Source organism: Tamandua tetradactyla, chromosome 13 (genome assembly GCF_023851605.1).
Source record: "Tamandua tetradactyla isolate mTamTet1 chromosome 13, mTamTet1.pri, whole genome shotgun sequence".
Classification (NCBI taxonomy): Eukaryota; Metazoa; Chordata; class Mammalia; order Pilosa; family Myrmecophagidae; genus Tamandua; species Tamandua tetradactyla.
In genome coordinates, this window is record NC_135339.1 from 7,802,748 (window position 1) to 7,820,389 (window position 17,642).

The following is a 17,642-nucleotide window of genomic DNA, read 5'->3' on the forward strand; positions in this document are numbered from 1 at the left end:
TTTTTAACTCACTGACAGACCATGAGCCATAGTTTGAAAGCCATTGTCCTAGAACACTCATCGTCAAAACTGCTAAGTCTCAAATCAGAGAAAATGAATGTGGGAGAGAATTCAGAGGTTTACACCTTGTTCATAACCCACAGCTTCTTTTATTTAGATCATATCCCAAGTGCGGAGTGATACTGCTGGGAGTGTGTCCCGTAAGTGGTAACTTCTCAGGAGGGTCATGAGAGACCAAAAACTCATAATCCTGCTTTTAACAAGAGGAAATAGCCCACCCTACCTTCTTAGAAATTTTCAAAGGTCACAGATCGCACATATTCTGATTTTGCAAAAATAACATTCATTTGTTATTTTAATTAGAAAAAAATAACTTTTACTTACCTCATACTTCTAAGGATGTTCAAGGTCTTTTGGAAAAACTTATTTAATTAATCATGATAGTATTTTTTGAGGAAGAAAGACATCACTTTATTGGTGGGAGAAAGAGCAGGGCCAGGACTAGGGTGAAGTGACTCAGGCATCTTGTTTTTGCATTTGTAGAACAGCCTTACTTGCCTTACCTTAATCCCTTTTGGATCCTGCTTTTATATGTAATATTGATATTGTGTTCCTCTTGGATTTTTTACATTAATTTTGATTTTTTAAAATATTGCATTAAAATATTATTTATCTGGGTTACTGAGATTTTTTGGCACTCCCTTATATTTGTGCCTTGCTCACTTCACCCTATTTCTGGTCCTGAGTAAGAGTTTACATAGGTCAGTTACTAACTAGTGCAAGTTAAAAAAGTAAATTAAAAAAAACAGACTTCCTCCAATTACAATTTTCACTCAAGTGGCATGACTCAAAGAATCTTAACACCATACCAGCAATGTTTCAGAACTAGCAAATTCAATCAGATCTTGTCTTCATCTGTGGAAACATCTTTCATACCTTTGCAGTTGTAAATATTTCACTGGCAATCAGCCAAGCACAAACCATAGTACCGGTTCTTCCTAGAAAAGAAAAGAAATTGGTTCAAGGAATCATTGTTCATGATATTTTTTAGTATAAACATACTCCCAGAAATATTCAAAGTGCATTTTAGATTGATTTTCTTTCACTCTGAATCTACTTGGCAAAATACTTCAATTCCAAAGCCATGCAATTATTAAATGACATAGTTGGGATTTGAACCTAGATTATTTTATTTCAAAGCCTCTGCTCTCAAACACTATGTTCTGATGGCAGAAATTCCTCGATCGTTTCCCCCTATATTTCAAACAGAAAAAGGTTTCTCAGTTGGAAAGCGTAGATAGATTACACATGGAAAAAGAAAGCTATAAAAGAACGTTAAAATTCTGAGAGAGAGAGGAAGAGAGTGAGAGAGAGAGTTAGAGAATTCTCAGTGAATTCTAGTAACCTGGGTCCACTGGAATTATATCTCAGAAAACTTAGAACATCTGACTGGACAAATTTGTAAAAGGGATTTCTCAACCACACTGGATATTCCATGATGGAGTACATGAGGGTGGAGGACATGAGAGGTGCTATAGTCTAGAGCTGATTTAATTTCCTACCTTGAAAATAAGGATATACTGGGTTCCTCAAACCATAAGCCAGTAACCTTGTTATTAATTTGAGGAGAGATTCTCAGATATACTTAAAAGAATTGATTGTGTGCATGCAGATGAAGACGAAGCTATGATCACTCAGACCCAACATCAATTTTCTAAGTTATTGCAGAATTACCTCATTTATATCTTTTTTATATTCTCATGGTACTCTTTGTACTTTCTGTTCTCTGTATACTTCGTGTTTTGATATTCTCATGATATTCCCTGTATGGATGTCTGCTCAAATATCTTTTATTGGTGAGACCTTCCTTGGCCATCTATATATGAATTAGTAACCTCTCCCCACTCCCTATTTTCCTCATCCTCTTTTATATTATTATTTTTATTGCACTTATCACCAACTAATACATATTTTTTCTTTATAAACAATAGACTGTGGTCTCCAAGGAGCAGTGAATGTGCCTGTTTTGTACACTATCATAATCCTACAACTAGACAGTATCTGGTGCTCAATGAATGAATGAACTTATCTGCCCTTTAAATTTATCATGATGTCAACTCCATGACCACTCCTTTTTCTTTTTCTAATTCACTTTTTCACCTACCCAGATGCATGATGGAGGATTTCTGTATTGGTTTTACCAACACTGAGTAACATTGCTTCTCTTGCTTCTGGATCCTTTTGCTGTACCCACATTGCCTATCAGTGGGTCAATTCAGGCACCCCTTCCTCCATTCCTATACCAGAGAGGTGGACACTGCTGTATAAAAATCACAGAACTTTTCATATTGGTGGCAATATAAATTAATGATCTAAAGCTGAAGCTGGGCCCTCAATGCAGTCAAAATGCTTATCTATAGTCAATTCCTTTTCTTGGTTCCATCAGAAGATGGTTCAAATTTTCACTACTTTCCTCAAGTTTCCAACCAAACAACATTCCACTGACTCTGTGACTTCATTACTTTCTTCACTCAAGCAAGAACTCCCTAAATTGCTGCTTCTCCTCACCAACACCACCTACAAGCTTTCCAGTATTTGCATAGTTCTTAACTTCTTTATTTGAATTTGACTTGCGACGGACGTTTCTCCTCTTAATTCAGGCCAAATTCTCCATTTGGGCTCTGGACCTCATCTTCTCCGTATCTTGACCATTAGTCCCCCACTGTTCTGTGTTTTCAAAAATCCCATGGCTCTCTCTCTTTAGCAAATAAATATAGCCAGTTTCTCCCACCCCATCTTATAAACCACACTCTTTATCAGCCCTAAATGCCCATAAAGACTAACTTCTCTCCATTCATTCATAGCCATGCTTCTTGAATCCTTATTCTCCACTTGTTATTACCATTTCATAATCATCAGTGATTCAGATTCTAGTGGTCTTTTTTTTTTTTTTTTTTTAAATAACATCTTGGTGCTTTCCTCTGCAATTCTATACCTATTCTGGTATAGGTCAGATGTGTTACCATGGTAATGTCTTCAATTAAAAGAAAGTCTTCCATCTTAAATGTCATACTATACCGTATTTTAAAGTGTACATATGCTTGTATCTACATCCTACTCTATGTCTGGACCCTATTCTTCCTTTCCTCAAATTCCACCAGAATTATTTCTCTAGGTTTGGTGAGGCAAGGTTAACTTTATTGAGTTTAATTTGAGGGGTTGTACAAAAAATGTACACCAGAAACAGGTAGTCATGGGTTCCAAGATTCATGATTTCAGTTCCATAGCGTTTTTCACACATTTTATAATCATTAAAGAAGTTGTGGGTTTGCAGAACAATCATGTAAAAAATACAGGATTACCATGTACCACCTTATTATTAACATCTTGCATTGATGTGGTACATTTGTTACAGTTGACGAAACCATGTTTTTATAATTTTACTATAAACTATAGTTCATGGTTTAACTTAGGGTTCACCATTGTGTTGTGTAGCTCAATGCATTTTTTTTCTTTTTAAAAAATATAGAACGCTTCATGAACTTGCGTGCCGTCCTTGTGCAGGGGCCATGCTAATCTTCTCTGTATCATTGCGTATATGTGTTGCCAAAGTGAGCACTCAATGCATTTTTTTAAAAATGTTTATTCAAGTAACATATATACAGCCTAAAGATTCCTCTTTAAACTGCATTCACATATATAATTTAGTACTGTTAATTCCATTCCCAATCTTGTGCTACCATTACCTCTATCCATTACCAAAATCACTTCATCATCCCAAACAGAAATTCTGTACATTTTAAGCCTTTGATGTCCTGGAAAATTCTGGGCTTCCAGAAAGGGAGACTCCAGAGAATAGTGCTCCATGTGATGATTTGACCAGGTGTGGAACCAGTCAGCCATTCCAGAGAAAGCCAGGATCGGACATGGAGTTACCCAGGAAGGATTTGTGGAAACTTCTTATGTTTGATAAGCATGATTCAAGGCTATTGCATAGAAAGCCAATGAGAGTGCTGTGGGACCTGTATAAACAGAGCTGTTGCCAGTCTGGACTAGGGGGTTCAGAGAAGGGACACACTGGGGGAAAAATAACTTCAGAGGCAATACCATGGAGGCTGAGGTCTGAAGTCAAGAAGCCTCGGGCCAGGAGAACAGAGCCGCCCAAGCCCCCGAAGAGGGTGAGTTTGCCCCGAAGGTAGAGGATGGGCCTTCCACCTCCTTGCAGTGGAAGTGTCATGCTGCCTCAGGCCTTGGAGAGCGTGAAGCACATTCCTTGGGGTTTGGGAGAGCCTGGCTGCCACCACATGGTGGGGTTGAGCATGTGCCCTGGAGATGGCAGAGAGCCCAGGTGCAGCCCCAATGCTTGGAGAGGGTGGAGCTGAGAAAAAGGTGGTCTCCCCAATGTTCCCCAAGGTTGCATTCAGAGAGAGGCAGGCCTCTGTGTAGGCCCTTGGAAAGGGTGGGACTGCCGCTTTCAGAAACCCCAAAGATAAATGACTCTCAGACTTCGAAATCTAATGACTTTGCCCTGTGGGTTTTTGAAACTGCTTGGGTTCTGGCACCCCTGTGTTCTTTCCTTCGTATGGAAATGTGTATATGTATCCAATGACTGTTCCTCCTTTGTATGTTGGCAGCAAATAACTTGTTCTGACTTTCACAGGTCCAGAGCCAAAGGTAATTCTGCCTTAGAACAGTTATAAATAACTCTGATGGGAGTTTGTACTGTTTCTAACTTTGTATTTCATTTGTATTTCTACTGAAATGGTTTAAGGTTCTCTGATATTGTTATGGAATGAATGTATTTTGTATATGGGGAAAATGTTATTTTTACGGTCCAGAGGGTGGAGTGTGCTGGTTTGAAAGGATGTATGTACCCTTGAAAAGCCATGTTTTAATCAAAATCCCATTTTGTAAAGGCAGAATAATCCCTATTCAATCCTGTATGTTTGAAACTGTAATCAGATCATCTCCCTGGAGATGTGATTTAACCAAGAGTGGTTGTTAAGCTGGATTAGGTGACGACATGTCTCCACCCATTTGGGTGGGTCTTGATAAGTTTCTGGAGTCCTATAAAAGAGGAAACATTTTAGAGAATGAAAGAGATTCAGAATGAGCAGAGCAGAATGACATAGCCATGAGAAGCAGAGTCTACCAGCCAGGACCTTTGGAGATGTCTCCTGGGGAGCTTCATGAAAACAGGAAGCCAGGAGAAGAAGCTAGCAGATGATGCCGTGTTCACCATATGCCCTTCCAGATGAGAGAGGAACCCTGACCATGTGCACCATGTGCCTTTCCAGATGAGAGAGAAACTCTGTATTCGCTTTGTACCGTCTCACTTGAAAGAGAAACCCTGAACTTCATCGGCCTTCGTAAACCAAGGTATCTTTCCCTGGATGTCTTAGATTGGACATTTCTATAGACTTGTTTTAATTGGGACATTTTCTCAGCCTTGAACCTGTAAACTAGCAACTTATTAAATTACCCTTTTTTTTTTTTTTAAAGCATTTTTTTTATTTTTATTATTTTTTATTTGTTTGTTTGTTTGTTTTTTACATGGGCTGGGGCCGGGAATCGAACCGGGGTCCTCCGGCATGGCAGGCAAGCACTCTTGCCCGCTGAGCCACCGCGGCCCGCCCTAAATTACCCTTTTTAAAAGCCATTCTGTTTCTGGTATATTGCATTCTGGCAGCTAGCAAACTAGAACAGCTCCCTATTCCCTAACTGCCCCATGGTAACCTATATTCTAGATTCTGACATGAGTTTTTGTATTCTAATTATTTTAAATCAGTGAGATCATATAATATTTGTACTGTATTCTCTGACTTATTTCATTCAACATGATATCTTCAAGGTTCATTCATGTTGTCACATGTATCAAAAGTCCATTCCTTTTTATAGCTGCATAATATTCCATCACATGTATATGCCACATTTTATCTGTCCATCCACCGAGTGGCCACACGTATTAGAATTTCATTCCTTTTTATGGCTGAATAATATTCCATTACATGTACATGCCGTATTTTATTTGTCTATTCATCAGCCGATGGACATTTGAGGTTGCTTCCATCTTTTGGCAACTGTGAATAATGTTGCTATGAACACTGGTGTGCAAATATCTGTTCAAATCCCTGCTTTCAGTTCTTTTGGGGTATATACCTAGAAGTAGATTGCTAGGTCATATGGTAATTCTATACTTAACTTTCTGAGGAACCATCAATGTGCTTTCTGCAGTGGCTATACCATTTCCATTAGCAATGAATGAGTGCTTCTGTTTCTCCACATGCTCCCCAACTTTGTAATTTTATGATTTTTTTAATAGTAGCCATTTTAGTGAATGTGACATGGTATCTTGTTCTGATTTGCATTTCCCTAATGGCTGATGATATTGACCATCTTTTCCTGTGTTTTTTCATCTTCTTTAAGGAAATGTCTATTCAAGGCTATGCCCATTTTAAATATGCTTAAACTTCATTGATTTTTCCATTTTCTTTCCTGCCTCCCTCCATCCTTCCCTCTCTTCTTCTCTCCTTTCTTTCCTTCTTGCCTTCTTTTAATACTTAAAAATGTTATCTGCTATGAATACAGATTAACAGACATACACACACATACATGTTGTTCTTATACTTAAATATATTTTCCAAATTTCTTTAGGAAAAAAGAAATTTAAAAAATGTAATTACCTTTGCCTCCTTTACAGTGAATCACTATGATGTTTTTCTCATCCTTAGACATCCACATATCCACTTCTTTGGTGAACTCCACCATCTCACTGATTTCAAATGTAAAATTTTAAGTAGAATTAAAATATTTCCAAAAAAATGAAGACCCAAAGTATTTATCCCATTTCTGATGGCCAAATTCAGATAAGCCTTACCTCAGAGAGGGGACATTGTGATCATCAATCATGATTCTTAATACCCTGAAATGGAACTGGTCAGGATCATAACGGTTTTCACCTGAAAAAAATTACAAAGGTCATATCTTATATCTGATAAGCATAGTAAATGATTAAGTTATAAATAAGTTATACTTTCATATCAGAAGTTCCTTATCCACCTACAAAAGGAGCTTTCAGTTTCATTCCTCTTGCCCTACAGGGAATTTAAGAGTCTCAAATACATAAAGATAGTGGTTTGCCAATCTCAGGGAAGTTTAATATGTTGGGCTTACTCAATAAGCACAACTTATTTTGCCTTGTTTGATAGGCTTTGCTTTTAAATTTCTAGCAGACAACTCATTTTATTATTATAGGGTGGTCTGAAACCATGGAGCAAATGTAACCTACCAAAATGCTTGCCCTGCCCCCCCCCCCACGCAAATATCTATTTATTATACAGGTAGAGGGAAAATCAAGAGAGAAAGAAACAATGGTAACTTGGTATACAATCTATTTCAAGTTTTTTTTTTGTCTCCATCTAAGCCCTTGTTCTGTGCATAACCCACCCCTAATGGGTCATAGAAAACACATTTGCTGAATTGTTTATGTTCTCAAAACACAATATGGGGTGGTCCACAGTGGCTCAGCAGGCAGAGTTCTTGCCTGCCATGCCAGAGACCCGGGTTTGATTCCCGGTGCCTGCCCATGCAAAAGAAAAACAACCCCAAAAAACAATATGGCAGATCTTTAGAAAGATTTTCATAAAGCTAATACCACTAGAGCAGGCTTTTTCCAAAATTATTCTACCTACACTCTAGCCTCTTTGGTCACACCAGGCTACCAAGTGCCCTCCCTCACAGAGCACTTTGGGGGCATTGAGCTATCTTTTCCCAACAACTGGGCTAGAGCAGGATGGGGATTTGTTTAACTCACTTCCACCACCAGGAAGTACTTATGGTTAAATGAAATGTAAAAATTGAATGCAATGGTCTGTTTCTTTTCAAGAGTGGAAAATATCTAGTTATATACATACTGCATAGATTGTAGATTAGATAGTGGCCTTCATGTTTGGTATCAAGGAACCGTACAACTTCCTAAAAAGATAGACACAAATCTCACATATCTACATGGCACCAACAAAAGCCATTTACTAGGAGTAAACTAAAATGATTATTACCTTTTATTAACTTGTCAGTCACTTAGCACATTGCAAGGAATATTCAGGAAATATGAGGCCGTATATATTCTAAGTCATATCTAAGCCACTGGCTTTTCAAATAGCTGACAAATTGTATTCATCCACACTGATTAGCTTCCATTCCAAATACATATTGTTTAAAGATACCAGAGAAGGAAATAAGATGGTTATCTAGCTTTAAGTAAATTTGTTGCATGTCATTAATTTGCAATAATATATAGTTCTTATTTAATTCTCAATAAATATGTGTTTTAAATATTGCTCTGGATATTACAGGTCACTTAAGCACTAGGTAAGTGGTGGCAATATGAAGACATTTTATATTTTGGCTCATCTGTATTTTCTATAATGTGAGAGTGTGTGTGCGTACATACATGTATTTATGTACAAATTTTAAAATAAAAAACATATAGTGATTATTATGTAAAGTGAAATCAATTCCACCATACTAATCTAATAGTAACAATATTTCCAGCAAACATACCCATATGAAACACACATACATGTGTATGTGCCTCTGTGCAACAACAAAAATGATCATCACAAAGTTTAAAAGCTGATTATTACAGTGCACTCATAGCAATGTTTACTGGCTTATTTTTGCAAAAAAGAAAAGTCAACATATCAAAGTGATCATTCTTTCAAATATGTTATCCTTGGAGGCTATATAAGTCAAAAGGTTAACACACTTAAAAAATTCATGGGATTCTGTATACCAAAAACAAAATCTAGATGGACTGAAGAATCAAATATTTAAAAACCACAAATATCTTTAAGAAATTTAAATGAACATTTATCAATTCTTTGGAGGAAGAAGAATGAATGATTAATAGGTTTAGGCTCAACTATATAAAAATTTGAAATTTGTTTTAAAAATTGCCAAAATATTATCTATTATATAATAAATACACTATCATATATTTTTTACCATTTCCACACCTGCTCTTTATTAAACTCATCTAGCAGCTTCAGGCCCTTCATACTGAGTTCTCAAACCCCACCCATAGAGGTTTAGGAAGGTGTCATCGGTTTGTGAAGTCCCAGAGCCTACCCAAGTCTCAGAGCCCTAAGTTGAGTCACCAACCAGAGGGTTGAGAGAGGGAGAGGAAACAGGCAGACCAGAAAGGCAAGGCTCTTCAATAAAGGGTAGTGATCTCAAGGGAAAACTTAGGTCCAGCAGTGTCTCCTGAGGTTATACTGAATCCAGAGGAAGGAATCTCAGGGACTGGGTGGAGTAGGAGACCTGTGGGATGAGCAGCTGACATCTACACGGCAACTCTGAGGAAGCGCTTGATGCCAGGCTCAGTGTTGACGGTAGAGAAGGTGTGGCTGTAGCGTCAAAAGGGCCCTTCCTCTGGCCCTATTAGGAACTTCTCAAAGTTCCAGGCCACATCTGAGCAGCACACAGGGCTCCAAACAATGAGCTTAGGGTCAGTCATGAGGGAAAATGGGTCATCATAAGGGTGGGGAAGCTTAGGTTCTTCAGGTACGCAAAGACAGGATGTTCGTTCTGACCATTCACCTCACACTTTCGGACAGGGTAAAGGTGGGCTGGGAGCCATTCCCAGGGAGGACATAATATTAAATTATATTAGGTATATTCCCCATTCAGTCAAAAAAAAAGATGAGAAATCTTTTCTTCTGGTTTTATTTTGTTTGGAATATGCCTAGTATAATAAGTTAATAACTCATTATCAACAATTTAAATAATACCCCTTATCCTACAAATAAATGGGCAACCCACATAGATAAATATTCAGCCTCAACAATAAAGAAATCAAAACAATAATGAAATACTATTTTCATCCATGAAATAAGCCCTCTACACGCTAATGAGAAAATCCAATGCTGGCAAATATGGCCTGAAAATAACCCCCTGACTTATTCCTTGTACAATCACTTGGGTGGAAACTTGGCCTTATTTTAGAGTAACAAACTTTAAATATTCATGCTCTTTAACCAGGTAATTTTACTTCTAGGAATCTATCCAGAAAAAGCTTTATGTCCTGAGATATTTGTTGCTACATTATTGATAATAGTGACACCTAAATTTCCAACATTATGACTAATGAAATATATATATAACCATTAGACTATTTTTCTGTCTTCCATTCTCTCAGTCAGTAAATATTTCACAGTGGTAAATTGATGTGTGCCTTCATTAGTAAACCCATACATAAAGACAGTATTTACTTTTTCATGGAAAAATTAATATACCTAGATGGTAAAGCCTCAGTTTTTTTGAACCACTATCATATATTTCAAAAAATAAATCTTAAATCTCTTTCTAAGCCATCTCCATAGGTGAGCTCACTGTCTTCTCCACTACACGGGGCATGACTCCCAGGGGTTTAAATTTCTCTGGCAACATGAGACATGACTCCAGGGATGAGCCTGCCGTGGTGTCCTGGGAGTGAGAAAGTCTTCTTGAACAAAAGGGGAAAGAGAAATGAAACAAAATTTTAATGGCTCAGAGATTTCAAATAGAGTCAAGAGGTCATTCTGGAGGTTATTCCCATGCAGTGTATAGGTATCTCCATCAGTTTTTGGTGTATTGGAGTTGCTAGAGGGAAATACCAGAAACCACTGAACTGTAATCCAATAGCCTTGATTCTTGAAGATGATTTAATTTAATAACTATATAGCATTTAAGGTGTGGCTGTGAAAACCTTGTGACTGACACTTCCTTTATTCAGTGTATGGACAGATGAATAAGGAAAAAAAAGACAAAAACTAAATAAGTAATGGGAGTGGAGGAGTATGGGATATTTTGGGTATTGTTTTTCACTTTTACTTTTATTCTTATTTTTATTTTTTTGGAGCAATGGAAATGTTCAAAAATTGATTGTGATGACAAATGTACAGCTATATGGTGATATTGTGAATCACTGTACAATTTGGATGATTATATTGTATTATAATCTTCAATAATTTTATTTATATCTCAGTACAATTGCATTTAACTTAAAAATGGTCTTAAAGATATAATTTCTCTGCATGAGTCCACCCTTTCCCCCCTTGACTCAGTATCTGGATGATTTACTCCCAGGCTTTATTACCCAAGTAGTTCCTGGGATGACTTCAAACACCTCTGTGTCGGTTTGCTAAAGCTGCTGGGATGCAATACACCAGAGATGGAACAGCTTTTAAAAAGGGAATTTATTAAGTTGTAAGTTTACAGTTCTAAGGTTCATAAAAATGTCCAAACGAGGTATCCAGAGAAAAATACCTTGACTCAAGAAAAGTTGATGGGTCCAGAACACCTCTGCCAGCGGGAAGCATGTGAGTGGCATCTGTTGGAGTCTGGCTTCTGATTCCAACAGCTTCCCTGGGGGATTTACTTTCTGCATCTCCAAATGTCTGGGTCTTATGCTGACTCAGAGCTTTCTCTAAATATTTCCTCTTTTAAAGGATTCCAGTAAACTAATAAAGACACACCTTAAATGGGTAGAGTCACTTCTCCTGATCAAAAAGTCACACCCACAATTGGGCATGCCACATCTCTACGGAAGTAATTTAATCAAAGTATCACACCCACAACTGGGTGTGTTGCATCTTCATAAAACAATCCAATCAAAGTTTCCACCGCACAATATTGAATCAGGATTAAAAGAAACATGACTGCCCCCACAAGACTGGATCTGGAAAAAGGACATCTTTTCTAGGTACATAACACTTCAAACTGGTACAACCCTTATCTAAATTAGCTGAAAAGTGTTATAAAGAATTATAGAGAAATGTTATAACACTGCTAAGAAATTATATATTTGGGGTCACAGTTTGTCACAATATAGACAGTTTCTGTCCTGATCACAATAAAAAACAATCAGTTGTACTAAACTCAAAAACTAAAAGATAATTAAGAAGATCTTTAGGACTGTACATAATTTTTCTCAATAGATCAGCCTTTACCTGGGTTTACTAAGTTCACAATTCTTGAAATGCTTCCTTAATATGCAAAACTGGAAAAGTTCTCTACACTGTGAGGCTTTCTTTAAACAACTTTCACCTCTGGATTTTCCTAAACCTGCTAAATCCTTTCTCTGTTTCTAATATAAGAAATAAAATATTAACTCAGCAGAATGGTTCACACCACAAGCATGTCACCTATCTTAGCATGTCCCTTGATTTTAAGGCAGAGGTACACTCCCCCTGCTTGTGTGTGGCAGGAGTGGCCAAACTTGTTGAATTTCCACAATAATGCTTGCTTTTCTACTAATTCTATGGGTCCCATTTCTGTACACTTTTTACTACATCTTGGTAACATGTGACATCTTGGTAACATTCTAGCCATCTTATTTATGAAATCTTACTATCTGCTATGCATATTACCATTTAGTATTGTTTAAAATATGACTCTGCAACTATATTCTCTCTTAAGGATAAAGGGAACCACGGGACTATTTTGTATTCTTTCAGGAGCTAAGTATGCCCAGATCCGAGTACTGAACCCAAGTCAATCTTGATCTGAATAGTTTGAGGATGGCTCTTATATTAAAAATGAAAAGGTATTCCTTGTGCAGATATGTTGTTATCACTAAACACAGCCACTGAAGCAGCTTCATTGATTAGTCTGCCTTGGTAGCTGAACTATTAGTTCAGACTTGAGCTTGTACTATAGAAAAAAATGGAAGAGTAAATATTAATACAGAAGATGTGTTTTGGGGTGGTTCATGATTTACGAATTTTTAATGAAAACAGAGATGATTTATTACCTCCTTTTCAGATACCTTGATTAAGAACAGTAAAGAGATCAATGACTTATTAGAAGCTCAGTTTGGTAACTGATGGAAGCCCATCAGCTAGAGATGACCTCATAAGCCAAGAGTAATGTCTTTGTTTTGATTTACATGCTAAATGAAGTTTTTGGATTTTTAACACTTTACTAATATTAAATAGGCTATAAGACATTTATCACTTCCAAATCTGTACAAAACAGGAATTGCTCAATTTATACAACCTATAATTAGCTCACAGTTATCAGCTCAACCTACTGAAAAACAATATTGGCAATCAAGGGATGCTTTATCCATAAAGATGGATTCTGACAATTTGGGGTTGGCTGACTTAAAGAGCTATGATCCATCCAATGGACCCTGGTCAAATTGATCAATAACTGTTCCCAATCTGGAAGAGATAAACTGTCTTCCACATTAAATAAATAGTGTTTGGAAAAAACTCCAAAATTGACCAAGGTGGTGGGAGGTTCATGTCTTACCTGCCAGGAGCATAAACTGGGGAAGATAGGCGAGGCCCTCAAGGCCTTTTTGAACATTCATAATGGAAATATGTACTAGTTTTGTTCTAAATTGTGTTCATGTATAAAAATGTTTCTCTGCCTGCCATAAGGTAGAACGAGTGCAATAATGGTCCAAATGCTTCATCCTTTCTTGTATCCATGGCCTTGCATTTCACCTTGTATCTCTCTCTCACTCCAGTTGTGGACCTCTCCAGTGATTGATTTGGCCTAAGATGACACAAAGAGGCTTCCAAAAGCATTTGTGAGATACTACTCTGGCTCCAGTCTTTTACTATCATCATAACACCCAGCATAGCCTTATGGAAGTTGAAAGACATGCAGAACAGCTAGCAGTTACCACACCAACCCCAGCTAATGTAATTGTGAACCAGCCGATGACATTTCAAGAAAGGAAAACTGATCGTTAGTATCTCTTATGAACATAGACAATAAAGTTCTAAGGAAAATATTAGTAAATGGAATCTAGTGATATATTAAAAGGGTAATATTATGACCAAAGGAAGTTTATTCCAGGAATGAAAGGTAGCTTTTACATTTGAAAATCTCATTAATGGATAACAGAGAAAAGCATTTTGATTATCTTAATAAATTCAACACCCATTTATGATCAAAGAAAAGCTCTAATCAATCTAGAAATAAAATAGACCGTTCCTAATCTGATAAAGGGTAGCTAAAACGTCTAAAGAAAATATGATTTCTAATACTGAGATACTGAATTCTTTTCACCTAAATTTGGGAACAAGCAAGGTTGTCTCTATTCAACATTATAAGGAGGTTCTAGACAATTCATTAAAGAGAAAGAAAGAAATAAAAGGTATAATAAGTGGGAAGAAAGCATTAACATTGCATGATTGTATACATGGAAACCTTGCAAGGAATCTATTGGTGAAAATGGGAAGTTATCAGTAGCATATATGTTACCACCCTAAAAGTAAAAAAAATAGTAAGAAACTGAGTTAATTAATGAAGGATGCTGGATACAATGTCCATATACAAAAATCAACTATATTGCTATATACCAGCAGCGAATAATTAGAAAAATAAATTTTTAAAATACATAAAACCCATCAAATACCTAGAAATGAAACTAACAAAAGAGGTGCAAAACCTGAAAAATGAAATGGGGAGGTACACTATGTTTATGGATTGGAAGACTCAATATTTTAAGATGTCGATTCTCTTCAAATTAAGTTATCTAGTCAATATCATCCAAGTTAAAATACTAGCATGGTGTATGTGAGTGTAAATTGACAAGCTGATTCTAAAGTTTATATGGAAATTCAAAGGACCTAGGAGAGCCAAGACAATTTTAAAGAAGTACAAAGTTGGAGGATTTATACAAAAATCTTCAAGACTTCAGTATTGCGAGCCATAATAATTAAGACATTGTGTTTTGGGCTCAAGGATAGACAAAGAGACCAATGGAATAGAAGAGAGAGTACAAAAACAGACCCAAAGGTGTATGTTCACTTGATTTACAACAAACGTGCGTCTGCAATTCAGAGAGGAGAGGAGGTTTTTTATACTAAAATAGTGCCAGTCCAACTAACTAACTAAATGGGACATATGAATCTTGACACTTTCTTTACATCATACATAACTAGTAATTACATAACTAGTAATTGGAGATTGATCAAGGCCCCAAATGTGAAAGGTAAAATAATGAAGCTTTTAGAAGAAAAGACAGGGAAATATTTTCATAACCTGGGGCATCAGATAAAGACATCTTAGAACACAAAAACACTAACAATAAAAATTGATAAACTGGACTTCATTCTTCTCATTAAAAGAAATAGTAAGAAAGTTAAAAGGCAAGTCAAGACCAGGGGAAAATATTTGCAATAAAAAATCTAATAAAAGATTTGTATTCAGAATATATGAAAAACTGCTAAAAATCAGTAAGAAACAACTCAATTTAAAAATAGGCAAATACTTAGTAAATAAGCAATTCATAAAAGAGGATACCCGAAGGTATGTATATATATATATATATATATATATATATACCAAAAGACATGTATAGAGACGTATTCTTTATACATTCTTTATACATGAATGAAGCAACTTCATTCATAATAGCTCCCAATGGCAATAATCCAAATGTCCATCAACAACTAAGTGAAAAATGAACTGCAATATATTCAAACAATGCAATCTATTCAGATGTTGAAAACTAACTACTGGATGAATCTCACAGAATTTATTTTGAACAACAACAAAAAACAGTCACAGAAGATGTATTATAGGATTTCACTTGTGTGAAATTCAAGAAAAAGTAATACTAATCCATGGCAGAAATCAGAATGGAAGTTACCTCCGGTGTGTTGGGATATTGACCTGAAAGGGATATAAAGAAAACTTCTAGGAAGCAAAAATGTTCAATATTTTGATAGTAGTTGTTGGTTATATATGTGTGTATATATATCTATAAAATTTCATTAAGATAGACATTTAAGATTGGTGCAATTTACAGCCTTTGTTGTATCTTAGTAGAAAATGTATACTGCACACCTGTGTGTATACATATATATGTATATATAAATATATGAAAACTTCTTAAACAATGACTTTTAGCTGGAATTTCATAATAAACTACATTAAATGCTTGATGATTGTATTCCTATCCATTTCCCCTATGATAGACTACATAATTGGCCATAATTTTTTGCAATTCTTCCCATCAAGAGATGGAGTCTTTTTTCCACTATTTATAATTTGCTTTGTGCAATAGAATGAGGCTGAACCCATATTTCACTAGATTTGATCCTTGGTCTTAAGTGGTTTTGCATTTTTTTGCTTGCTGCTCCTGAGATCCATGCCACTGCCAGCATGTGAACAAACCCAGTCTAGCCTGCTGGAATACGAGAGACCACATGAAGTCAGACCAACCAAGCCATTTTAGACTGGTCAGTTTTCAGATGACCTGGTAGCTAGCTGTTCAAAGATGCATGAATGAGCTTGGCTGAGATCAGCCAAGCCTGGTCCTGATCAGATGAGTAACCCAGTTAAATCCAACTCAACTTCACTACCGACAGTTTTGTCAGCTAAAAAAGGGTAGTTGTTATAAGCCACTAAGTTTTGTGAGTGTTGGTAACTGCTGGTTTGAATTTGTGGACCCTAGAAAAGCAATGTCCTTTAATCCTCATTCAATATTGCTGGCTGGGAGCTTTTTGATTGTTTCCATGGAGATGCAACTCACCTAATTGTGGGTGGTAACTTTGGATTAGGTGGCTTCCATGGAGTTGTGACTCAACCCATTCCAGGTGGGTCTTGATTAGTTTACTGGAATCCTTTAAAAGAGGAAGCATTTTGGAAACAGTTCCTTTTTCAGAGAACAACAAGAACCATGAGAGTCCACACAGCTAGAGACCTTTGAAGATGAAAAAGGAAAACACCCCTGGGGGAGCTTCATGAGGCCTGGAGAGAAAACTAGCAGATGCCGCCAGGTTCACCATGTGCCTTTCCAGTGGAGAGAGAAACCCTGGACTTCATCGGCCTTTCCTAAGTGAAGGTAACCTCCTGTTGGTGCCTTAATTTGGATATTTTTATAGACTTGCTTTAATTGGGACATTTTCATGGCTTGAGAACTGTGAACTTGCCACTTAATAAGTTCCCCCTTTTAAAAGCTGTTTTGTTTCTGGCATATCGCATTCTGACAGCTAGTAAACTAGAACACTGACCATGAGCAGTAAGCACATTCCATTCTTGGTACCAACTTTTGTATCTGTCAGAGTTCTTTCTTGCAAGCAACATAAGCCATTTCTAGCTAATTCAAGCAGAAAAAGTGATTTACTAAAGATTACTCAGTGACTCTCCAACTCATCATGACGGTAGTGAGACAGGACTCAGGGCTACCAGTCATGCTAATGGCTCAAAGTCCAGTGGGGACCTGGGATGGCCGCTGAGCACGGGATGCTGAGCCACACACTCTGCACTGCTGCCAGTCCCACTCACTGAGATGGGCAGCTCTGGTGGTAGAGCTTCACCACACATGGGGTCTCTGGCTTCAAGGGAGGCTGGAAACAGAAGAACCTGAAATTTTCAGCTTAATGATGGAAGACAGACTCATCAAGTGGTTAATTGCCCAAGACAGCTAGCAATCTAGAACAGTAATATAGTCAAAACTAACTGATATCAATCCATTATAATGTCTTATCTGAAAGAGGAGTAAGTTTTTAGAAAAACACTTCCATTTCTGGATCAATATTAAAATCATGACACCATAGTCATAAGGCACAGTCTATGAGTATTGAGAAACTCAGTGAGATTTCTTAAGTAAATTCTCTTACCTTAATGGGATTTCT

The 17,642-nt window shown here is 36.8% G+C and overlaps 1 protein-coding gene and 1 pseudogene across 1 annotated transcript in view; both read right to left on the reverse strand.

Moving 5' to 3' along the window:
* Positions 1–17,639, reverse strand: part of LOC143654615 (phosphatidylinositol 3,4,5-trisphosphate 3-phosphatase TPTE2-like) — a gene marked incomplete at its 5' end in the record, with an annotated part of 57,316 nt that extends 39,677 nt beyond the window's left edge. The window contains 5 exons of the mRNA XM_077126489.1: positions 937–998; positions 6,684–6,772; positions 6,878–6,959; positions 7,914–7,974; positions 17,628–17,639. Of these exons, the coding sequence (XP_076982604.1) occupies positions 937–998; positions 6,684–6,772; positions 6,878–6,959; positions 7,914–7,974; positions 17,628–17,639 (306 nt within the window). The remainder of the gene's footprint in view (positions 1–936; positions 999–6,683; positions 6,773–6,877; positions 6,960–7,913; positions 7,975–17,627) is intronic.
* On the reverse strand, positions 3,520–3,619 carry LOC143654655 (U6 spliceosomal RNA; annotated as a pseudogene).
* Positions 17,640–17,642: the final 3 nt, after the last annotated feature.